At 44.2% G+C, this 25604-nt stretch overlaps 1 protein-coding gene across 4 annotated transcripts in view; it reads left to right on the top strand.

Moving 5' to 3' along the window:
- Positions 1–1536: 1536 nt before the first annotated feature.
- The window catches only part of ACVR2B (activin A receptor type 2B), a 104134-nt gene continuing 80066 nt past the window's right edge, over positions 1537–25604 (top strand). For all 4 annotated transcript variants that reach the window (XM_083376995.1, XM_083376997.1, XM_083376996.1 and 1 more), the window contains exon 1: positions 1537–2492. In XM_083376995.1, the coding sequence (XP_083233121.1) occupies positions 2441–2492 (52 nt within the window). In that variant the 5' untranslated portion in view covers positions 1537–2440. The remainder of the gene's footprint in view (positions 2493–25604) is intronic.

Here is a 25604-nt window from a genome sequence, read left to right on the forward strand (position 1 = left end):
GTGGTGGGATTCAAATAGGTTCTCTGTGTGGATGCGGATTCTAGAAGTCCATTCTTGGCTTGGGCAACAAAAAATTAGCCACTGGTTTTTCCCGAGTGGCTGAATCCCACCACTGGATGGGTGGCATGTAAGTTTTATAAATAAATACATGAAATGAAAACAGAAGAACCACAGCGATGGATCTGCAACCAGACTCCGTTTTCAATCTGAAAACAGCAGGAAGGCAAGGAGGAAAGCAAAAGTTCTATAGCACTGATCCAATATGGAACATCCTGGGACTATCTCCCTTAATTATTATTATTATTATTATTATTATTATTATTATTATTATTATTATTATTATTATTATTAATTATTAGTATGAATTATTGCAATTGGGAACAGAGATAATGACACTATGAGATGGTCAAGCTGAGCTTGGCAATTAAACTGGCACATCCAGGCAGATTTCTTTGCAACATTATGGCATGGCTGGCTATTGTCATCTTCATGGATCTTTATTTCTTGCATCTGTGGCATCTGGGATTTCCTTGTGGTCTCCCATCCAAGAATTAAACAAGTCTGCCTCTGCTTAGTTTGTGCCCAGTTTACCATCTATTACCTTTATTAGGTGAAATGAAAAAGTGGGAAACCTTTGCAGCTCACCAGAACCCAGAGGAGATAGTTGAAGTCGGCTTTCGAATTCAGGATCACTCGCAAGGCTGCACACTTTTTAAGGTCACGTGGCTCATATTAATAATGGCTCAACGCTCTTCCTATAATTTCCCCGTTGCTCTGAGGATTTATTGATACAGGTTTCATACGATCCTGGCTCGCTGGAATCGGCAGCCAAGTTCTCCTAGACTAGGTTGGCGGCCCGAGAAACCCCTAGCCCGAATTCTCCTTCCAATGTGGGGTCGTTCCCTCTGGCGTTACGGAGACCAGGGAAGACCCTCTGGGGCCAAAGGGGGGGGTGTATCTCAATCGGAAGACCTCTAGTGCTTTACGGGGGAAGAAATTCCCCTACACTTCGCAGGACCTCCTTCCGGGCAGAAAGGCAGAGGACCGCCTCGCGTTACTTGGTCCGGACGGCGGCTGCCCTCCAACTAGGGACACGTGTGTGCGCATCCACACGTGCAGGCTCCATAGAGAGGCCAGTGGCACAGCTCTTCCCCGCGGCTCGAGCCTCCAGGGGTAAAGGCGGGCTGGCACCCGCCAAACTCCCAGGCGCCAAGGCGCGCGCCCGAGCGCGTTTACCTGCCGTCCGCCTCTCCTCCGTGGCTAGCCCTGCCCTCGCATGCACCCTGACGAGCAGCTGCCCGCCCCAGTCATTTGCCCAGCATCCTCCCCCTGGTCCCGCCTCCCTGCTCCGGCCCCCACTTTCCCATCGAACATCCGGGCACCTTTCTCTCCTCCAAACACCACACCTCGTCCTCCGTTCGCCCGCCTCCCCCGAACCGGGGGGAAAGGGGCGGGCCCGAAGGCGCGTGGGGCGGGCTCGTGAGCGCGCCTGCCTGCTTTTGCCTGCCTGTTCATGGCAACTGCAGCCCCAGTCTCGCCTCCCGCTCGGAGCGGCAGGCACGCTGCTCGCCCGTTCCCCGAGTGGCCGAGCCGGCGAGCGATGCCCGACAGCGGGACTGACTACCGCGCTCCGTCGGTCCCCTGCAGCAGAGTCTTCGCCACCTCTTCTCCCGGCCCGAACAGCACAGCCGGCGGCGGTGAAGAAAGAGGAGGAGGACGTGGCCGAAGCCGCAGGAGCGACTCGCGCTCTGTTTTGATAACGATGTCGGCAGCCGCCGTTGCCTGAGGGGTGCCTGATCTGGACACCCCACCCCCACCCCGGACTCCCCGAGGCAAAGTTTCTTCTGCTGGCTGTCGCCGCCGCCGCCTCCTGCTCTGGACTTAGGCGCGCGCGAGCGAGGGAGGTTTAATTTAATTGGGGGAGGGGACGGATAATTCTGGTGAGGGGGCTACGCCGCGCCTTCTCCTCCTCCGCGGCTTTCCCCCTGCCCACCCCCTCCTGCTGCTGCCGCCGCGGCTGCTGAATAAGAAGACCAAGAAGACAAGGGACGCTTTGGGGCAGGGGCCGCTCGTGGAGGGCTCGCTGGCCTCTCCGCCAGCAGCGCCCAGCAGACCCGGTGAAGCGACCCCTCGGATCCTCTTCGGACCAACGCATCTAATGTGAATTGGAGCGGCAGCCCTGCGCCTGGAACCGGGCAGCCTGCGATCCACCTGTCTTGAGGATTTAAAGCCGCCCCGACATATCTTCTTGGCTCTCCTGTTGCGGGACTTTGCTTACCGAGAGCCGGGAAGGATTTTAATCCTCCTCCCCTTTCATTGTTATTGAAAAGGACGGAGCCAATTTTTTGAAGCCTGCCTCCCTCTCAGTCGCCGGTTCATTCCCCCCCCCCCGCCGACCCTTCCTCGCACCAGCAGGCAAGAGACGGAGAGAAAAGGGACAATGAAGATTTCGTGGCTAACTTTCGCCTTCCTTTGGGGAAGTATTTGCATACGTAAGTATCGGGAAAAGTTTGCGAAGGGCACCTCCTCCTTGGTTAATGAAGAAAAAAGGGGGTGTGTGTGATCTGGGTCTTATAATAATCCTATTATTCACAACAATAATAATGGTGGTTCCCAGAAGAGACCCAGCAGCAGCAAACCCGATGTGCAGGCAGCCAAATCGGGGAAATACCCCCAAGCGTTAATGGGGTGAGGTTGGTTCTGGAAGGGTGAGGGGAGAGAGAACAAAAACAAGCCCACTTTGACGCTACGGGAGCCACTGGGGTCAATCGTGGCTTCTCGCTTCTGCTTCCCTCTCGTTGCCGCGTGTTTTGCTCGCGGATTGAAACACGGGAGGAGAGCGGCGTCCCGTTGGAAAGGACCCAAAAGGCCGGTGCGCTTCTAGGAGCGCAAGGCTGCTCCCCGTAAAGCATATGCTGGGGAAACAAAGCTGAGCCGGAGAGGAGAGGATCGCTCGGCTTTCCCCTTCGCCTCGCGTGCTCCGGCTTTTCGCCCTGGCGAAAGATAATCTCTTTTTTTTTCCCCCTTCAGCATAGGGGCAGGGCGCGCAAGGCCTCGGAGCTTTGCTCCCGGCTCTCGCCAGGCGATGCTTCGCTTGGAAGTGTGGGACCTCGCGAAGAGCCTCCGCGTTCCCCTTCTCGCTTTCTCTCCTCTTTACAAGTTCCCTGGGGATTCCTTTATGCGCGTGGTTCCTCCATCTCTCCCGCCCCTGCATCCTCTTTTCAAGATAACGCCTGGTGTGAAACGGCTATCCGAAATCCCGCGGGCGTGAGATGCACCGCCGGCTCTTTCCCCAGCGCTATAGGACGATTTTGCGCGGTTTGAAAAGTGTTCTTTTCAGCCAGATCTTAACGATCCTCCGCCTTTATTGGCGGCAGCTACTCGGTGGCTGAACGGATCAGAGCGCCCTTTTCAAACCAGTTTGCAAACGCTGCTGGCCGGCGCTGGAGGAGGAGGAGGAGGGCGACTGACTCTTTCTCCTCCCCGGAGAATCGTTCAACTTTCGCCCGAGTTGGGCCGGGTTTCTTGGAGGCTGGAGGGTAGGGACGCAAGCCCATTAGCGGAGAAGTTGCAAATGTAAACAAGCGGATGAGGGTGTCGCCCTGGGTTTGGCAAGGCCCTGCTCCAAACCAACTTCCCCGAAGGAATTTTATTCCGTGCGGCTTTGCAGGCAGGCAGGCAGGCTGGCTTAAAAAAAACAACAACAACCCGAAGCTCTAATGTGGGGATCGGGAAGGTTTGGCGGTGGGTGAGCGGTGCAAATTCGTCTACATTTATGCCAGCCTGGACCGTGCCTGGCTTTTCACTTATTTTGATATTTCCCCTTAGGAGGAGATGATCACGGTTGCTAAAGAAAGGGGCGCGGGAGGGGAGGTCCGCGTGCATGGGGAGCGAGGAGCAAAGGGATGTTTTCCAGCCCCGGGCTGCAACTTTGGTGCCAGACCCTTTTTCTCTTGTTATGGAAATGTTGTCTTATTGTCCCATCGCACATATCCCGCTGCAAATCTGCTTTTCTCTTCCCGCCCCACCCTTGAGGAGGAGGAGGTGGATGATGGCGGGGCGGGAGGCGGCGTGTTGCGCCTTCCTTTCTTTGGCTCGGCAAACCTTCCACCAGCGCCGGGAGGCGAGCATTGGCGCGTAAGGGGGGTGGGTGGGTGTCTCTCTCTCTCTCTAGCCCAGCTTTTGTTGTGCGCTCTTCCTTCCCCCTCCTTGTTTGGATGACTTTAGGAGATGGGGAGGGGTCTGCGAAAGAGGGGGGGGAAAGAAATATCACCCTTGCGGGGGAGATTGGAGCAACGTCGAGCACGGCGGCGGCGGCGGCGGTGGTTGGTGGTAGCGGCCGCCGGCTTGGCCGAAAAACGCGTCGCGCGCAACACGCCGATCTCGTGGCCGCGGGATAACAACAACAGGGAGTGCTGACGTCACTGACCGGCGCGGGAGGGGAGGGGGCGATGGGGCTTGGACCCTGGAAAGCAACGAACATTCGCACGGCTGCCCCGTAGGGAGCCTCCGAGGGATGGAAAAGGGATCCTTCTATAAGGCAACGTTGCGCTGGTTCCCTATCCTGAGCTCGGCCGCTGTTTCGCTTCGGTTCTGGGCATAAGTTGTCCCACGCTACCCTCTTTGCCCAGCCCGTTCTCTGCGCGAGCATCTTTCCGCAAGCTGCAAGGCGCTGTTCAGTTGGTTTTGCTGTTGTAGTTTTTGTGTGTGTGTGTTTTTACGGGGTACCATCGGCTACTCCTCTCTTTGAGGAACGGGCCTCAGGCCCTCTTTCCATCCTGGCATTGCCCCCCAGAGCCCCCCCCCCCCAGAGCAAGCAGGGAGGAGGGAAGCCGTGTCCTCCGGAGCTGTTCTGTACCACGCTAGATACATGTAGGTCCCCGGTCTCCATTTAACCGTTTCCTCCCTCGCTTTATGTCCGCGGCGCCTGCAGATCCGTTTGCGAGCTGGCTCGAAATCCTGGCAGGGGTTAAAGCCGGCGAAGTGGCTGCTTCGCTGGGTTTTCTTTGTTCAGGGTACCCATTATACATTCACTGTCACTGCCTCCTCGCCGGTCGGTGCTGTAAACAAAGCTCGCTCCATTTTCCTTTCTCTCTGGCCTCTCTCTCTTCTCTCTTCCCCTCCCCATTTTAATGCAGCTTCAATGTACCAAAAAAAAAAAAAAAAAGAGGGTTTGCGGTGTGTGCTAGTGGTCCAAACACCCGGCCATTGCTTGAACCGAGCTGTGGGTCTTTCCGAGAAATTCTGCTGGTGTGGAAAGCCCAGCGGTACCATCTAGAGATTTCTGGAAAGAGAGGCTGGGAGCAACAATATCAGATGTGTGCCTGTGTGCTTGCTGTATCAAAATTCTGCATGGCTATAGTCACCAACTGCTCCCAGTTTTGGAAACATGATTTATACGAAGGAGCTATTTTTAGGTCATCTCTCTCCTATGTGAGTTTTATTTTAAAAAAGGTTTTTTTTTATAACCCGCTGCTCCTGCTTACTTGAGCAAAAATACCCTGCTTATTTTTTTCCCCCTATTGCTCTCCAAAGGAAAACCAGTGTTTTCATGTGGAACCATGCTTATATTTATACGCGTGCTGGAATGCCCATTAAAAATTGCCTTTTAGGAATAACGCAGCACACCTTGCTTGTGCGGCTTTCATTGGCTTCCTAAAAATGTAATTCCGAACGTTTAAACGAGGAGGATGGGAATAGTAGGGCTCTCCCTAAGGTAAACAGTTAGCCCTGTTAGCTGTCTTTTCTTTTTAAAGGTAGTTTTAACGAAGCTTAAATTCCTCAGCTGCCCTAGAAAGGCTTAGCTGGAAAGCTGTAACTGAAGTGTTGAAGCCTTGTATTTGTGCATGCATGATGCTTTCAGTTCTGTGTTGGTGTGCATGCCTTTGTATTGCATGCAGATAGTAATACTAATAACCTGAATAAGTAACTAGTAAGAAAACAGAAGCAGACTATCAGGATTTTAAAAAATAAAATGCTCAGGCCCCTTTCTGAAAGAGCAGCCAATGGTGCCCTGTAAAAAAAAAAAAAGCAAAATATGGTTTGGTACTTTGCTTACCTGCTTGAGTATACAGAGACTTGGTTGATGACCAGGTTGTTCTGTATGGTTTTGTTGGCAAATTATCCCGTATTTCAACTCTTCAGAAAGGGGTCATTTCCCCCCTTGCTGTGAACAGAAAGCTTCCTTGTAGGAACAGCAGCTTCTGGTAGAAAATTGCAAAAGTTCACCTTTCTTAAAAAGCGATTAATTGTATCCGAAACACTTTTCCAAAGCCTTTCCTCATTTATCCTCTTGTGCTGGAGACCAGTTTCATTAGCTTGCTAATTAAACTCAATGAACTGCTGTGCCAAGGTTAATGGTGCCGATCTTTAAAAACACAAAACTCTTGAACTATCGTCCAAGACCCTATTAACAAAAAAAAAATCTATGGTTAGATATAGATTGTGCCACTCTAAATATCAGGACTCTTTGACGATTGTGGTACTTACTTTAAAGGAAATGTATGCCTGTGTAAAAGTGAATAGTCCTAAACCTGCTTACTAAAGAGTAATCCACACAATGAATTAGAAGCCAGGAAAAACACAAATCAGCGTAATGGTTCAGGTTGGAGGTTTCCATCCTCTGGCAACTTCAAGACTGTGGACTACAACTCCCAGAATTCCCCAGTGAGTCATTCTGGGAGTTGAAGTCCACAAGTCTTAAAAGTTGCCAAGGTTGGACACCCCTTTGTTTAGAAGAACTCTCTCTCTCTGCTTTTCTTGATTTAAAGGTGTATAGCAGGGGTGGGAAACCTTTACTCTTTTAAAGACTTGTGGACTTCAACTCCCAGAATTCCTCAGTCAGGCATGCTGGCTGAGGAATTCTGGGAGTTGAAGTCCACAAGTCATAAAAGAGCCACGTTTGTCCACCCCTGGCCTGTAGCTTCGTATAGGTATTCCCCGACAGATAGCCATTCTTTTAACAACTGCTTGTAGTTAAAACAGCACTGAAAGAAGTGATTTATGACCAGTCCTTGAACTTATGATTATCACAGCATTGCCAGGGTCATGTGATCAAAATCCAGGGGCTTGGCAACCAACCTATGATGGGTTGCAGTGCCCTGGAATTCACGTGTCCCGTTTGCAACTTTCGCAGCCAGCTTCTGACACACAAAGTCAATGGGGGAAGCTTGAGTCAATAACTGTGATTCACATAAGAACTGCAGTGATTCGGTTAACAATCGTGACCAAGAAGGTCATAAAATCAGGCATGACATATTTAATGGCCAGTGGAAAGTCTGGTCCCAGTTGTCCTAAGTTGAGGACTGCCTATAATTCTGAGCAAGCTGAAATGATGGGCATTGTGTTGAACTGGAGAAGCTCCTCCTTCTTCCATCAGCTGTCACAGTTGTTTGGGTGTCCCTGAACAAAATGAACAGTTCTAAAAGAACTGGAAAAATTAAACAGAGGTCAGGTTTCAGATTGCATTGATAAATAGGACCTCCATGCAAAGATAACGTTCTCTATTTTACGTGGGTAGCTGGTTTGACACTGTTGCAAACAAACAGAAGCCTCTTTATCTGATCTTAGTGGTTTTTGTATTTAAAGTTATCTTTTAATATCTAGCCATGGTCAATCGTGGTTTGCACAACAGGGAAATTAATTGGGGAGAAGCTGATTGTTTTTATGAGAATGTCCATCATTAATCTATTGTAAATCGTAATTTTTGCCTCCTTGCTATCTTTAGTGAAGGAAAGGTGCAGGAAATTGTATGGTATTGCATGTCCTCTTCGAATTTTCCCTTAAAGTCCTTCTACAGGTAATCCTTGACTTACGACTGTCGTTTTATGAACCTTGAAACACCTGTATAACACAATTAGCTGTCCCATGACCAGATGTTGGGTGAGTCAGCTTAGTGACTAGTTATGGTGTTCCTCACTTGTGACGGCATTTCTCAATGTTTCTGTCAAAAAAAATACCCGTTTAAACCAATGGTTTTGTTTAACAACTGTAATGTTTGCTTAACAGCTACTACATTTGCTTAACAGCCACAATATTCACTTAAAGACTGCTGTAAAACAGGCTGCAAAATTTACTTCCAGTCCTTCAGACTTGAATTTTGATCTTCTTCAGTGTTTTTTTTTAAATTCTCAAACATATCGTACAAACACAAGGGAGGCTGGGATCATATGACCCAGGAATCTGAGGTTTGGACCTAACCACAAATGTTACTGAGAAGAGTTACTTTCACAATCATTGTAGTTTCATTGTAGTTTATTTCAAAACAAGCCATGTCCTCTTTCATGAACTGGTGTGGGTTTAGGAACCATTAGAAAAATGGCAACATGATTTAGTTTGCATTGAAAAATGCCCAGTGTGTTTTATCTGTTGATTGGGCAAGAAATGTTTCTAACCAACACATGGATAGATGTAGAATAAATACTAAATTGAGGCAACTTATGACAGCTGCAGCTTGTTAGAAGAAATAAAAATCAGTATTTAGTGACAAGGAAGCAATGACTGTCAATAAAAAAAATAGTTCTGGACAAATCTCATCTATTTACATTCAAAACATAATGTGAAATCTCAGCCTAAATTTGGAAAATTGCGAGGTGACTTAGAGGAATGGGTTGAGGATTGTTTAGGGGCTGTTGACAGAACCCATCTAATACCCAACCATTTCATTCCATTAGGACTGTGTAATTGAAGAAGAAAATATGGAACACGCATATGTGTGCAAATACCACCTTAATGAATTTTATCTCCCACTCCGACCGCACAGTCATATGAGCTTAGGAGAGGACACGGCTGCTTTAAGAGGCACCGAACTGTTCCAGCCTTCATTGTATATGGATAAGTTATTCTCCTTCAAAATTGGATCAGTTGCCCTTATTGTTAATGTGAGAGTAACCTTTATCTGTGTTTATCCCTAGGCACCTACTCACTGCTCTTCTGTACTGATCCATTCAAGTCCCTTTTCCTGTTCCTTGTATGTTTCCCCCAGCTTTGGAAATAAAGTGTAAGGGGGTGGTGGTGGTGATTTATTCAAAGGATTGATAGGGCTCCCCACATTATACGTTATAATTCTGGGTGGCTTAAACCCATAACAATAAACACCTACAGGTAGTCCTCGACCTATAATCATAGGTAAAGGTAAAGGTTCCCCGCACATGCGTGCTAGTCGTTTCCAACTCTAGGGGCCGGTGCTCATCTCCGTTTCAAAGCCGAAGAGCCAGCGCTTGTCCGAGGACATCTCCGTGGTCATGTGGCCGGCATGACTAGACGCCAAAGGCGCACGGAATGCTGTTACCTTCCCACCGTAATGGTCCCTATTTTTCTCCTTGCATTTTTATGTGCTTTCGAACTGCTAGGTTGGCAGAAGCTGGGACGAGTAACAGGCGCTCATTCTGTTACGCGGCACTCGGGATTCGACCCGCCAAACTGCCGACCTTCTGATCATAATGGAGCCCAAAATTTTCATTACTAAGCAAGGTTAAAGCGAGCTTTGCCCCATTTTAGAGCCTTTCTTGGCACAGTTGTTAAGTGAATTATTGCAGTTGTAAAAGTTAGTAGCAGGGTTGTTTAAGTAAAGTTGACTTCCCCATTGACTTTGCTTGTCGAAAAGGTTCCAAAAGGGGGTAACATCCGTCATAAATACGTGCCAGTTGCTAAGCATCTGAATTTTGATTATGTGATCACAGAGATGCTGCAGTGGTCATAAGTGTGAAAAACAGTCATAACCGTTCAGATGGTCACTAAAGAAATGGTGGTAAGTTGAAGATCACCAGTGTGCCATTTCAGACAACCCTAACATATATCTATAATTGACTTATTTTAAACTATTCTCAAGCATCAATTCTAGAGGCTCCACCTTTTTATGGAGGGGGGTGGGAGGAGGGAGGGAGGGAGAGAGAGAGAAAATGAGAATTGCAAACACATGTACTCTGTTTCTAGAAGGAAATGCTACTAGATCCCATAATAACATCCAGATTTGTTATGAACTGTAATCCTATATAATAACTGCTGCTGCTTCAAGAGTTAAAGACTCAGTGTGTTTGAAATCCTGGTCCGTTTAGGTTACAATTTATGAATGAATTCCATATACATCAATTAGTGGAAGCCGGTTCTCTGATTTGCATCTTGTTTCCACAAAGCAGTGAATCAGCTGAGATCAGATGAGCAAAAGGGTGATTGGTAGATTCTACACACCTTACGGCATATAAATTCAATAAATCTAATCAAGATCTAATCTAAACCCTCTCAAGTCAACCCCAGACAGATGATTTCACCCAAAAATGTATTTTGATTGTATCCACATTCTTGTTTTGTTAGAAAAAATATATATTTGTAGAACTTGTATAACTTATTCAGTGATTATTCAAAGTTACAGTGGCACTCACAAAAGTGACTTATAACCATTTTTCACATTTACAACTGTTGCAGCATGCCCCATGGTCATGTGATCAAAATTTTGGGCCTTGGCAACTGGCACGTATTTATGATTGTGGCAGTACCCCAGGGGTCATGTGACCATCCTTTGTAACCTCCCCAGTGATCTGGCAATCTGGAAGTTGTGATCCTAACTCATCTGGAAAGTTGCCAAGTCCTGGAGTGAAAATTAACTAGTAGATATTTTGAACTGGAAATGTTGTGGCTGGTTTTCATACGTATTTAGGTAATCCTAGACTTATGAGTGTAATTGAGCTCACAATTATAGTCATAAGGCATGATAACCGTTACTTAAGTCACTGTGTAACAAGCTCCATTTTACAATCTTTTGGGCAGAAGTCGTTAAACAAATGCTATGGTTGTATAGTGTGGTTGTTCAAAGAACCACTTGTTGGGGTGTTGGGATTTTTCTGTTTTTTGCTTTGCCAAAAACAGGATGTAAACACGAGTTTTTGAGAAACCATGAGTTGTGGTCGCTTGACTGTGGGATGCTGCAAATGGCTGCACATGTGAGTTGGTTGCCAAGCACGGCCCCCTGTCCATCAGAACTTCAAACTGAGTTGTTAGTCCCTTTTGGGGTCTTTAACTAGGTCTTTAACTAGGAAAATTCAAAGATTTTTTTCTAGGCATATGTGCATCAGGTTTTACAGCTCTTTCTGTGCTATACTGAATTCTGAAACATCTCTTTAATATAAAGGGCTGTATTGCATTCAGATTATTAAATGTTCTTTCTGTGATTTTTTTTAAATAGAAATATTCCTTTAAATTTGTCTAGGTTTTAATTGTTCATCAGCAGTCTGAATGGTAGATATGCAGTTACAGGATGAGATAGCATTAGTTATGGTGATATAACTACCTATAAGGCAGAAATTTTAAATGCAGTTTGTGGAACAAGTGTGAATGGCTTGGTTTGAATGTATTGCTAAACCACAATGGATGGTAAGCAGTCAGGTTTTTTTTAAAAAAAGATTTCCCTTTGTAGGTACTGAAACAAGTGGATCCACTCTTAATATGACTGTAGTTTATAGTGGCCACTTGACATCACACATGACAGGGTTCTGGAAAATTGTGCACCCAGTGATTATGATCAATTAAACCCTAATTATTGCAAAACCTTGGCAGCGTTCAGTTCACATTATGAGCTTAATGGGAGTGACCACTTTTTGATTTGCACCATGCTCTGAATCTGAAGCTAATTGCTGAGGATTCAAACAGCAAACTAACGTAACCCAACAGAACTAGTCGCCACATCGACCTAGTTGAGGCAAATTCTGTTAATTCTGACCTAGTTAAATTGTATGGTGAAGAAATATTAAATCCCTTAAAGATTTAATAAGATTCTTTTAGGTAAGGTTATGAAACCGGGTGCCGATTGCGTTTTCAGCTTCTCTTTTCTCTCTCAGCTCTGTTTGTTAATGATATTTTTCTGATGAATCCTCGGACAGTGGAGAATTCATAATGTCAAGACTCTTCTCAAATAAAGTAATGAAATAACTGTTTCATTAAAATTGCAAAGCCGCTTTGAGGGTGCTGCCAGAATAGGATGCCCTTTCTGAATTTCTTGGAATTATATTTTCAAAGCATTTGCTCAGTCTACTGTTCCCCCCCCCTTTCCTTCCTCTGCTTTTTGGAAGGGGTGGGTGGACAGGGGAAAAAAAACATTTTAAAGATAAATTGCAAAAATTGTTTTTTTTTAATTGAAAAGTTTTTCAATACATTTTATCTTTAACAACCCCTCCCCACCCACCCCCTTCCCAGCCCTACCCAACCCTCCCTTCCCCCCTCCCCGTCCCCGACTTCCCAGAGCTAAATACAAGGTATAAAAGTAGAAACAATCATAAACAACCATATGCTAACAACAATGAACTATTAAGTCTATCGCACTTTAGCTCTTATAGAATGACTACAAGCAATACAAATATCACATCAATACTTATTCAAATACTAAATGAAACTTTTTAGTCCCATATTTATTCTGGATATAATCAATCCATTTTTTTCCATTCCGTAATATAACGTTGTTGCGAATGGTCTTTCAAATACGCCGAGATCTTTGCCATCTCTGCCAGGTCAGAAACTTTTAAAGTCCATTCTTCTATAGTCGGGAGTTCCTCCTTCTTCCAATATTGACCTACTAAGAGTCTTGCTGCCGTAATTAAGTTCATCATCAACTTAGTGTCCACATCAGTAGTATCCGTAATTATGCCCAGTAAAAAAAATTGCAAAAATTGTTGAGGGGAACAATTTGGGTTTTTGTCAGACTTTTTTCCCCCAGGTATTCTAGGGCTGTACCTGCAGATGTTTAAGACTTTTCATATAGGCAGAGATCAAAAAATTAACTTTTCTTGGGATACTTTTTTTTTTAAGTCAGGATCCATCAAGTTGCAGTTAACTTTGACACCAGAAAACCTTTCCCTTTAGCAAAATTTCAACACAGATTTGTGTTATCTTTCATTCAGCAGATTTGGGGGTGGCCCCTCCCATTTCCTGGCTTTGGGGATAATTTGCGGTAAAGTAGGAGAATAAGGACAAAAAATGTCTTTTCCCCAAACATCAGTTTTTGCGGCCAAGAAATCACATGTTTTCCAATCAGCATGCCAGTGCTTTTGATCATTTTCACATCTGTTTGGCAGATTCCAGCGACTGAAACTTACCCACAAATTACAGCAGATGGTGGTAATACCTACAATCTCCTATAAAACCTTTTTGTTTGGGGGGGGAGGGGATTTTTTCCCTTTGGTTAAAATGGAATCACAACAGAAATCAAATGAGTTAAGATGATGCCTGCTTGATTAAAGGCTATGATACTGTTACTTTAAGTTCCTTTCATATATTTTTTTCCTTCTCATGGAATTCAGCAATTCCTTAATTCTAGCCCTGTTCCTGGCTACTTAGCTTAGGCAAATCGCTATGGCAAGAAGCAATCTTTTTTAGTAACCATAGTGAGAAGAGAGAGGACAGCAGTAAAAATTGTATTTGAGTGCCTTATGCGATCTTAGAAGTGCAAGTTCTCCATCCTTTTCCTTCGTGAGCAGCTAAATATAGGTAGTCCTCAACTTACGACTGCAGCTGAGCACAAAATTTGTTGTTAAACAAAACAAAGTGAATTTTGCTCCATTTTACAACCTTTCTGAACACATACTTGTTAAATAAATTACTGCGGTTGTTAGGACCACGGCTGTTAAGTGGATCTGGCTTCCCCATTGCTTTGCTTGTCAGAAAGTCACAAAAGTTGATCACATGACTTCGGGACACTGCAACTGTCATAAATATGATCCAGTTGCCAAGCATCTGAATTTTGATCATGTGACCAAAATTCTACAGTGGTCATAAGTACAAAAGCCAGTTTTTAAGTCACTTTTTGGTCACTAAACAAATTATTGTAAGTTGAGGACTATCTGTAAAAGCTACCTATCTTCTGCTGGAAGATACCCAATGAAGGGGAGGCACCATCATCCTAGCATAATGTTTCTCAACCGTGGCAACTTTTATGGTGCGTAGTTTACAAATTTCACATTTCTTGGAGTCCTAGTGGACAACCACTTCAATATGAGCCAGCCGTGTGCTGCAGCTGCCAAAAAAGCCAACAGAGTTCTAGGCTGCATTAACAGAGGGAGAGAATCAAGATCACGTGAAGTGTTAATACCACTTTACAATGCCTTGGTAAGGCCACACTTGGAATACTACATCCAGTTTTGTTCACCACGATGTAAAAAAGATGTTGAGACTCTGGAAAGAGTGCAGAGAAGAGCAACAAAGTTGATTAGGGGACTGGAGGCTAAAACATATAAGGAACGGTTGTTGGAATTGGGTATGTCTAGTTTAATGAAGAGAAGGACTAGGGGATGACATGATAGCAGCGTTCTAATATCTCAGGGGCTGCCACAAAGAAGAGGGAGTCAAGCTATTCTCCAAAGCACCTGAAAGCAGGACAAGAGGCAACAGATGGAAACTAGTCAAGGAGAGAAGCAACCTAGAACTAAGAAGAAACTTCCTGACAGTTAGAACAATTGACCAGTGGAACAACCTGCCTCCAGAGGTGGTGAATGCTCCAACACTGGAGGTTTTTAAGAAGAGACTGGACAGCCATTTGCCTGAAATGGTATAAGGTTTCCTGCCTGAGCAGGGGGTTGGACTAGAAGACCTCCAAGGTCCCTTCCAACTCTGTTATTCTATTCTATTCTAAATCCCAGAAATCCCCAACCAGCTATTAATTGAGTGCTTGTCAATATGAACACAACCACCAGGGAATTCAGAAGCAACAATGGAGGGTGTTAGCTGTGACATCATTTGTGGTCTCATTTAAGCCAGCATTAAAGGGGTTAATATATCCCACACCTCCAAAGATTCCAAAGCCATTCTGTGGCAAGTGATCTCAATAAGCAAACAGGCATCACAAGACAGGCCATATTTCAAATACTTTTATTTCAGTATAATCCTCATCTCACGGTCACCTCTAATGAATGAAAGTCATGTCTGCCATGCACAAGGGAACAAAGAAGAAGCTGTGATCTGGCTGGATTGCCTTAATTAATGCTCATATTGGGCAATTGGCACTGGGGCTTGGTAAATGGATGCCACCCATCCGATCCCCTGGGTTTCATGCCATCTGAGTCTTCTGCAGGCCATTGTTAGGCAGAAAGGCTGATTTTTGGAAGTTTAGGAAGAGAGTGGTTAGCTCTTGGCTGGCCTTGAAAGCTAAATAGGGTCAGGCCTAAATAACACTTGGATGGGAGGCCATTAGGAAATCCAGGGCCTGCAGATTAGAAAGGAAAATCAGAATATTCCAGTAAATAACAGTGGCAAATCTGTACAGGTACTCCTTGACTTACAGCCATTCATTTGGTGACTGAAGTTGCAGTGGTGCTGAAAAGAAGTGACTTACGACCATTTTTTTTGCACAACTGTTGCTGTATGCCCATCATCATGTGGCCAAAGTTAAGATGCAACTCTACCTGTTTCCCTGCAACAACCCCATGAGGTGGGCTTGGGCTGAGAGAGGGATTGAGCCTTGGTGGAGCAGTGGGCTAATGCCTCCTTAAGTAACACCAGCTGCCTGCAATTAGTGCAGGTTCGAGTCCCACCAGGCTCAAGGTTGACTCAGCCTTCCATCCTTCCGAGGTAGGTAAAATGAGGACCCAGATTGTTGGGGGGCAATTAAGCTGACTTTGTAATAATGCCGCTTGGGGGTGTGTGAAAGCCCTAATAAGCAGGCATATACATAGAATGAAGGCTACTGCTAAGCTTGTAAGCCACCCTGAGTCTTCAGAGAAAGGCAGGATATAAATGGAATTAAAATAAATAAAAAAATAAAAAAATTGACCCAAGGTCATCCAGCTGGCTTTCTGACTAAGGCCAGGACTAGAACTCACTGTCTCCTGGTGATTGGCACAAAGTCAAAAGTATTGAGGGTGATGCTCTAACGTTGGTATCAGCTGGAGATGGGAAGTCTAATTGGCCAATTGGGCGTAGTTCAAGGGTGTGTTCTGTCCATATAGCTTTTCCCCTGTCTAGTCTCCCTAAATTAAGGATCGTCTTCCTGTTGGGTAAGTCTATTAAGAAACTGACTTTCTGCATTTCCATAGATTGTCTTCCACATTCCTACAGGTAGTGCTCACTTAACAAACACAATTGGAATAAGTGATGCAAGCACTTAAGCAAGACATCACACGCCACTTTCCCCATTGATTCTGCTGGTTGGAAGCTGGCAGTGAAGTACACAAATGGTGATCACGTGACCCTGGAATTGTTGTAAAATGCATGCTGATTGCCAGTTGCCCCCAAACCCATCACTGTGATTAGTTTCAAAGACAATCAAGTTATTTTTTCAGTGCTGTTGTAACTTTGAATGGCCACTAAACAGGGCAGTCATTAAGGGAGGACTACTTGTATTGATATTTGGATCATCACAATGACATTTATTACAAACAGTCAGGACATAGCACTGCATTTATGACAAGAGTCTATGTCAGGGATGTCAAACTTGCAACATCATGTGACGTGTCGTGACGTATCTCGATTTTTTTTGCCATTGCTGGCAATAGGGTGGGCACGGCTTCGCTATGATGCATCCAGCCCATGGGCTGGCAGTTTGACACCCCTGGTCTAGATCAAACCCAGCATTTGAGAATTATGAAGTGTAAATTTAGCATCTCTTTTGAATGTTAGGATTTTCAACTTTATTTTCAGTGTCAGATCCCAACATCTCAACAGCTTCATCCATCTTCGGATGTATGTGCATGACTTAAAGTATCAGGGGAAAAATACAATCAGGTTCTGCAACAAACCTCCATTGACAATGAGGTGTCTGTTTGCTGACTGTAACTTTAATAAAGTCAAAAGCAATCCTAATAATATTTATGTAGTGGTAAACGCCTTCTGGGTTTGATGGAACATAACTTTTAGGAAAACATGCAAAGGTCTACAGTCCTTGGATCAATCACTTCCTAATTGTTTATGCACAAGGCTGGGTCACCAGTGATTAATTTTCTTCTGCAAGCATTGATGCTAAAAAATAAACTTGGTCAAATGTGCAATGTGTATCTACCCTTTCTGGTTTATTTGCTTGCAGATTGTTCCTGAAGTGTAAAACTCTTCAAAGTTAGTGTTTGACAAACCCAAGTTAGCTAAAAATAGTTCTCCTAAATATGAAAGCCAGTTCAAAACTCTGAGCGTTCCTAGAGTCATTTTACAGTTATTGTTTATAGAATTTCAGAGTTCCAACTTTGCGATGTGAATGACTTTCTGTTGAGCTAACAGCTGTTCTCTGCCTGTTGGGATCTACAGCCTTCCCAGCTCTTAATAATTAAACAGAAGTGTTATTTTACAGGAACTCGTATGGAAGATTGTGGCCCATGTATTTTTTGTCTAGATGTTAGAAGCTTATAACAGCGTGGCCCAAAGCTTGCTTTTGAAAGGCAGGACAATTAATTCAGGGCTGTAACTTCATTCAGGATTAAATCCTACTGAATTTAAATGGTTTTACCTTCAGCTAAACACATACAAGATAACTTCATTTATGAGTAAGCGTAGATCCTTTGAAAACCCAAACTTCTTGGATTTGTCTGATTTAATTCTTTTTTTCCCCCAGTCCCTCCCACTTAGGTTTCCTGTAGGGTTTCCAGATTTCTTATGATTACTGTTTAAATTGCAGCCCTAAGTAAACTTAATTGAAAAGTAAATCACGCTGCCCTTGGCACCTTTATTCAAACATTGTGATAAGCCAAGCTAGGCAAACCACTTTGTGGTTTGCTGAGATAATGCAAATCTTGGCACAGGATTGTATTTCTGAGCAGAGATGACGGGGCCTAGCTTTATTTTTAAAGAGAAAAGTAGGATAAAGATATTTGGGATAAATGTTTTAAAAATTGACATCATGTTCCAATTTAAGTGTAGTAAAAGTAAATTCAAACATATGCCACCAGTAGGATGAGGAGCATAACATGATCAGAGTTAATGGCGTTCAAATAAATCCTATTTGAAACAGGCAGCTGTTTTTAAAGCTTTGGAAATACTCTTGCTGAAAGACCCATTTGGCAGAATTTGAAAAGATAAGGATCATGACTGAGCACATTTTACTATCTTCTGGGCTAATTGAAGAATTCTTTTAGCATTGCCACATCATGGGCAATGATGGCCAGTTCCAGGTAGTCCTTGACTTAACAACCATAACTGAACTAAGAATTATAGTAAGTTGGGGCACTGTGTGACCAGACCTGTTTTTTTTTTTTTGATATTTTTGTGTGTGTGCCGGTCATTAAATGAACACTGTGGTTGTTATGCAAACACACCAGTTCTTAAGCAAACAACCATGGCCCATTTCCCCCCAATCCATTTTCCACCAATAGGTGTTTTTTTTTTTGCCAGAGACAGGAAATAAATGGTGGGAAAAAACTCCACCAAAAAACAACAACAACAATTGTTGTGTTCATGGGATTGTGGAATGCTGCAGATGGCAACTTTGCTAGTTACAAATTGCTGCTGTAACTTTGAACAGTTGTTGAATGTTGAGGACTATGTATCAAAACGAAACATTACTTGATAGTCTAAAAACAAAAACGTAGAACTTTTTAACTGGAGGAAGAATCACAACAGTAACCAATGCAGAACTGATGGCATGTTGAGGCTCACAGCATAGTAGTACGTGACACACCCCTAAATTTGGCCTGCAATACTTCATATGAGATTTTCAACAGAAGGCACCAGGTTAGTAAACAGGTGATGAGTTCTAATCCCTCCTGAGGCATGAAAGCTGACTTGAGTGGCTTTGACCCGTTCAATCTCTCTTACCCCACCCCACCTCAATGGGTTGTTTAAGGAAAATAGGAGAAAGTAAGAGTATACTAGGGACGCGGTGGCTCAGTGGGTTAGGACGCTGAGCTTGTCGATCAGAAGGTCAGCAGTTTGGCGGGTCGAATACTGAGTGCCGCGTAACATAGTGAGCGCCTGTTACTCGTCCCAGCTTCTGCCAACCTAGCAGTTCGAAAGCACGTAAAAATGCAAGTAGAAAAATAGGGACCACTACGATGGGAAGGTAACAGCGTTCCGTGCGCCTTTGGCGTCTCGTCATGCTGGCCACATGACCACGGAGATGTCCTCGGACAAGCGCTGGCTCTTCGGCTTTGAAACAGAGATGAGCACCGGCCCCTAGAGTTGGAAATGACTAGCACACATGTGCGGGGGAACCTTTACCTTTACCTAAGAGTATACTTGCCACCCTATTTATAAAAATAAATAGAGGGAGGATATAAATATATATATTTACAAAGTGATCTGAAATCCCAAAGGATTTTTAGCCCTTCACATATTGATGAGCCATGGTTCTCAGCAGCTACAACAATGACAGTAGTGATGAATGCTGGGATCTGTAGTCCAGTAGCCTACCAAAATGTTTAAGACGCAGGATGATGTAGTTAGCAGTGAAGGTGTTGGAATAGGGCATTGTATGTTCAAATCCACTTTCATCCAGGAAGTGGTGAGATCAGAGTAACAGTTCTCTCTCTCCATGTGGGGAATAGCAGTTATCCTGATTTAAGTCCCTGGAAGAAAGACAGGATCTGAATGCAATAAATGCATGAGTAAGCCCATCGCGATAATTTGCAGAATAAGGATCTGGTTAAAAAAAAGTGCAAAGCCAAGTAGATTGTTGCTATCCCTTTACTATTCCCTGCTTCCAAAATAGTATAATTGGCATGGATTTCAGGTGGGCTTCACATGAAAGGGACCCAGGCCAGTTATTTTAAAGCAGGGCTCTTCAAACCTGGCCCTTTTATGACTTGTGGACTTCAACTCCCAGAATTCCTTAGCCAGGCACGTTGGCTGAGGAATTCTGGGAGTTGAAGTCCACAAGTCATAAAAGGGACAAGTTTGAAGACCCCTGCTTTAAATACTGGGAACAAAATGCAGCAGCACCATCCTCCTAGGGATATTTAGAACATGCATCTTGCGATCTCTTTTATGTCTCCCCCACAGCCCTTCTGCTTGCAGGGGAATTAAATGCATGTTTACAGTTAGTCCTCGACTTAAGACTGTAACGGAGCCTACCCATCATGATTGCAAATCATGACAGTTGTAAAGCAGTCAATCACATGACTGAACCTGATTTAATGACCTTTTTTCTGCAGGTACCTTAATGCTAAGTTAGTAGTTTGCTGTGGAAACAGTTTTGCTGAAAACTGGAAGTTAAATGCCAGTTTTCAGCAAAAATGCCATAAAAGACGGTCATGTGGTCCCATACAAATGGCCATAAACACAGGCAAGTATCCAAAGTGAAGTTACGTGGGCACCGGGGAGCTTGACCATTGGAACTTTGATCATATGTAAATGTGTTGCAACTTCAAATGTTCACTAAGCAATCAGTCCTAAGTCAAGGACTACCTGTAAAGATAGTCCTCCACTTATAACCATTCATTTAGCGATCATTCAAAATTAGAACAACAACACTGGGGGAAAAAGTAAACTTATGACCAGTTTTCACACTTTGCAGCATCCTGGGGTGATGTGATCAAAATTTGGGTGCTTGGCCACTGACATGCATTTATGACGGTTGCAGCGTCCCGAGGTCACATGATCACTTTTTGCAACTTTTGACAAGCAAAGTCAATGGGCAAGCCAGATTCACTTAATAAGCATGTTACCAACTTAATAACTGCAGTGATTCACTTAGCAACTGTGGTGAGAAAGGTTGTAAAAGGTGGCAAAATTCAGTTAACAACGGCCTCTCTTAGCCACAGAAACCTTGGCCTCAGTTGTGGCCGTAAGTCAGGGACTGCCTTTATTTCACTCCTTGAAACCCTTGGTCATTGCCATTCTTGGTGTTTATCTCTTGTCATGGCAGCTCAAAACTTGATGTTCTCTTCAAAGGTGATATTTTGCCCCTCTCTGCATCATAGCTAGTCTTGAAAAATGCACTTCCTTACTTTTCGCTGTCATTCATTGGCAGAAAGACGGGTGGAGTTATGCAAACATTGCTTTCCAAGGCTTATCTTGGGCGCATTCTTATATAGTCCCCAGATATAGGAACTAAAAGAAATAGAATAAGAAAGCAAGCATTTATTTCCCAAACATACATAACTCCTATCCTGGCCCATTCCTGCAACCTGTAATGTCAAAAAATGTAAGGATAATTACAAGACTTGTCCAGGGAACAAATACGTGGACTGGGAGAAAATATTCTTTATCTTGAAAGTATTATCGCTCCTTATTTTCCCCTCTCTCTTTTCTTTTCCATATTTCCTTTTTTTTTTAAAAAAAAAATCCCATTTATATCCCGCCCTTCTCCGAAGACTCAGGGCGGCTTACAATCGAAGAAGCACAAATCAAATGTGCTTAGCAATAGCCTTCATTCTATGTATATGCCTGCTTATTAGGGCTTTCGCCCACCCCCCCGAAGCGGCATTATTACAAAGTCAGCTTATTGCCCCCACAACAGGTGTTACCCCCCCGTTGATAGGGCTCGCAACTTGGGTGTCCTCCTGGATTCGCGGCTCAATTTTGAAGATCATATAGGAGCCGTGACCAGGGGGGCTTTTGCCCAGGTTCGCCTGGTGCGCCAGTTGCGACCCTACCTGGACCGAGATGCCCTACGCACAGTCACTCATGCGCTTGTGACCTCCCGTTTAGACTACTGCAACGCTCTCTACATGGGGCTGCTCTTGAGGACCACTCGGAGGCTTCAACTGGTGCAGAATGCGGCCGCGCGAGTTGTGATGGGGGTTTCCCGATACTCCCATGTAACACCTCTGCTCCGTGAGCTCCATTGGCTTCCAGTTGCCCTCCGGGTGAGATTCAAGGTGCTGGTGATGACCTATAAAGCCCTAAATGGCTAGGGTCCGGGATATCTGAGGGAACACCTGCTGCCGGCATCAAGCTCCCTTCGTCCAGTGAGCTCGCACAGGGAGGGTCTTCTCAGGGTGCCGCTGGTAAAAGATTGCCGGCGGATAACACCCAGGGGGAGGGCCTTCTCTGTGGGTGCGCCTGCCCTCTGGAACCAGCTGCCCGTGGAGCTCAGGACTGCCCCTGACCTGCGTTCATTCCGCCGGGACCTAAAGACTTGGCTCTTTGAGCTCTCTGGCCCAGGCTGAGAATTTTAACTGGGGTTTTATTTTCAGGGATAATTTAATCTTTTTAATTGTCTTTTAACTTTTGTATTTTGTATTGGTGTGATTTTAAAATGCCCTGTAAACCGCCCTGAGTCCTTCGGGAAAGGGCGGTATATAAATCTAATAAATTAAATTAATTAATTAAACTGGGTCCTCATTTTACCTACCTCGGAAGGATGGAAAGCTGAGTCAACCTTGAGCCTGGTGGGACGCGAACCTGCACTAATTGCAGGCAGCTGGTGTTACTTAAGGAGGCATTAGCCCACTGCTCCACCAAGGCTCTGGATGCAGCTGGTATTTCTCCCGTAAAGTTTGGTAGATACAAATTTAATTCTCTACTGCCTCTTTTTTTTTCTGCCTGCAGGTTGTGTGTGTGTGAAATTGATTACAAATAAATTTCTCCTCTTTTATTAGAGGCCTTGCTGAATTCCAGTCCTGATACCAGTAATGCAGCAACCCATTCATTCATTTCTCTGGTTGTTGAAAGAAATGTATTCCACCCTACCAAATAAAAGGATAGCTTGCAAAACGTTAGATAAAATATAAAAAAAGAGAATGCGATTTGGGTAGAAACAGTAACACAGAGCAAAATCTTAAAACACAGCTAAAGCAGTTACCGTTGATAACAATTAGACAGAAAGTTACCATATTCTCTAGAACCAATATTAAGAGACAACATTATGAGGTCCTGAGTACACATTAATACTTTAAAAATTGGGCCAAAAGGCAAAAGAAGTTTGATGGAGTGATTAAGGTACTGGCCTAGAAACCAGGCATCTATGAATTTTAGTCCATCTTAGTTGTGAAAAACAGCTGGGTTACTTTCAACCAATCAGCAGGAGACTGTGAGATCTAGTCTTGCCTTAGGCACAAAAAATGACTAGCTGACTTTGGGTCAATAACCAGGCAAAAGTAATTTCTAGTCTCACAAAAGCAATCTAGGTGACTTTGGGCCAATCACCAGGAGACCTGAGTTCTAGTGTCACAAAGTTGCAAGTTGCAGTCATGTAATGTTTTGCTTAATGGCCTCAGTGATTTGCTTAACATGGCAAAAAGGGCCAAGAACCTGGTATGGTCACATAATGCCTTGCTTTACGACAAATTTTCTGATCCCAGTGGTAGTTGCAAATGGAGGACTGTATGTATTGGGCTCCCAAGCTTCCTGCCCAGAAAACACGACCTTCTCTGTCTGTTGGTACCTGTTAGCCATGTAGTGCAAGGAAGACCAAGAAGGTACATAGCTGTTTTTAGTCACCTGGCTGGATATTTTTCTAAATATTGTCCTTATAAGAGAAAGATCAAAGACTGCTTCCCAGGGACTGTTAATACAGTTGTGGACTACATTTCCAGCCAGAATGACCAGGGCAGCTCTGATATTCCTAGCAATGGATCTTTTTAAAGTCCAGGTAACATTTCTTAGCACTGTCTACATCAGGGAGAGGGCTAGGATGCTAAATATGGACAGAGAGCAGGGAAATTGGCCTAACGTGACTCCCAGAAACTTTATTTAAAACTCCAAGCAAAGAGTGGCAAAATAAAAATGTTTCACTGATTTCTTATTGGCAAAAGCCCACTGCCAGCAACAACCTCATAGCATAGCTTATACTATGACATCACTGCAGGGTGAGGCCTGCCACACCTGGCCCACTTTGTTGCATTCATTTCTGAAAGGGAGATGCTAAAAGCTTCTACTTTTATTTGAATCCATGATAAGGGCAGATTGCCAAACAAACCAGCCATTTTATTGCCACAATGGAGGGAAAGCTATCCGTAACTTTTATAATCTTATGAAATCCTACTGATATTTCCAAAATAAGTAGGCTTTTTGTACACTTTTAAAGCTATGCATCTATCTGGTCTGGACTGAGGGGTTTAATGTTTTTAAATTGTGATTTAATTTTTGTGGCTAGACTTAATTTAATTTATTTTAATTTTATATTGGATTGTTTTTAAATTTTGCCTTGTAAACCGCCCTGAGTCCTTTGGGAATAGGGTGGTATATAAACCGAATAAATAAATAATAAATAAATATTGATTGTTCGGTGCATGGCATCTTTCATTTTCTTTTTCTCTTTGTTTTGAAAGGTCTTAATAATGTTGATATAGGGATGCAGTGGCTCAGTGGGTTAGGTCGGCAGTTTGGTGGGTCGAATCCCGAGTGCCGCGTAACAGAGTGAGCGCCTGTTACTCGTCCCAGCTTCTGCCAACCTAGCAGTTCGAAAGCACGTAAAAATGCAAGTAGAAAAATAGAGACCTCTACGGTGGGAAGGTAACAGCGTTCCGTGCGCCTTTGGCGTCTAGTCATGCCGGCCACATGACCACGGAGACGTCCTCAGACAAGCGCTGGCTCTTCGGCTTTGAAACGGAGATGAGCACCGGCCCCTAGATTTGGAAACGACTAGCACGCATGTGCGGGGGAACCTTTACCTTTTTAATAGTGTTGAACTCACAACCATGCTAAAACCTTTTACAGGCAAAATCATTCAGAGATGATCCAGATCTAGATTTCAAAGTTGCAGGCAAAGATTGGCATTTGCTAACAAAGATGACCTTTGATATTATATCCCAGAGCGTTGCAACTAACTGGGGAAAAAAATTAAATTCCTTGCTAATGCAAGGTTTCATGAGTTGAACCTTGCCTTTTTGTGCAGGGTGCAGAATATTTTATGACTTTCTGCAGATCCACTCCCTAAGGTCAAAACAGAAATGCAAAGCTGTAGTAAGATACTAGATGTCATGAGGTAGAAAGGTTTCTATGACTTTGACACTGACCTAAGAAGCCAAGTTTGAATAGGCATTTAGGAAGCTGAAATTTTGGGGTCAACCTACCCAGCATTGAGATTGGTGCAATCTTCTTTGGTCTGCCTTCCTTGTAAACACTGAAATTTAATCAAAACCATTTCAGAAAACTTATATTTTTTTTCATCTTCTCAATACCAGCAACACCCTCCCCAGTGGCACAAAATCTTTCTAACTAACGTCTTTGCTTTTGTTGTTTATATAAAAGTCGTTGGTTGAATGGAGTGGTCCTGTTAGCCAGCTAAGTAAGGTAAATGAATGAATGCTGTGCAGATGTTGCATTTTTAATCATTGTTTTAATTCCCTTCCAATTAAAACTGTACTGCATTGTTAATGCTTTGCAAGGGTGGCATGCAGTTTGACGAATGACTGGCCAGCTGGGGAATTGTGGGAGTTGAAGTTCATTCAATCTTCCAAGTTGCCAAGGTTGAGAAACACCAATGTGGAGTCCAAAATAGCTGGGACAGGAACCAAGTCTTCTGTTTACACCCGACCCAAGCGTGCTTTTGATCACGCCATCAGATTGTAAAGAGCAGTAGATCTCCTACGTTGCTCCGGAATCCTTTGGCTGCCTGTGAGTGGCAGGACTTGACAGCACTCAGCAGCTGCACTTTAGGTGAGGAGATATGTTTGCTGCTACCAAATGTTGCTGCTTAATTATACGTCTTTAATATAGTCATTAAGAGTCTGCCCGTAGGCTATTTTGATTACTTTTTGTTTACAAGCACATTATTTGACACCCAAGTGGTTTGGGGAATGGGGTTTTTAAGCTAACTT

This window comes from Vipera ursinii (assembly GCF_947247035.1).
Source record: "Vipera ursinii genome assembly, chromosome: Z".
NCBI lineage: Eukaryota > Metazoa > Chordata > Lepidosauria > Squamata > Viperidae > Vipera > Vipera ursinii.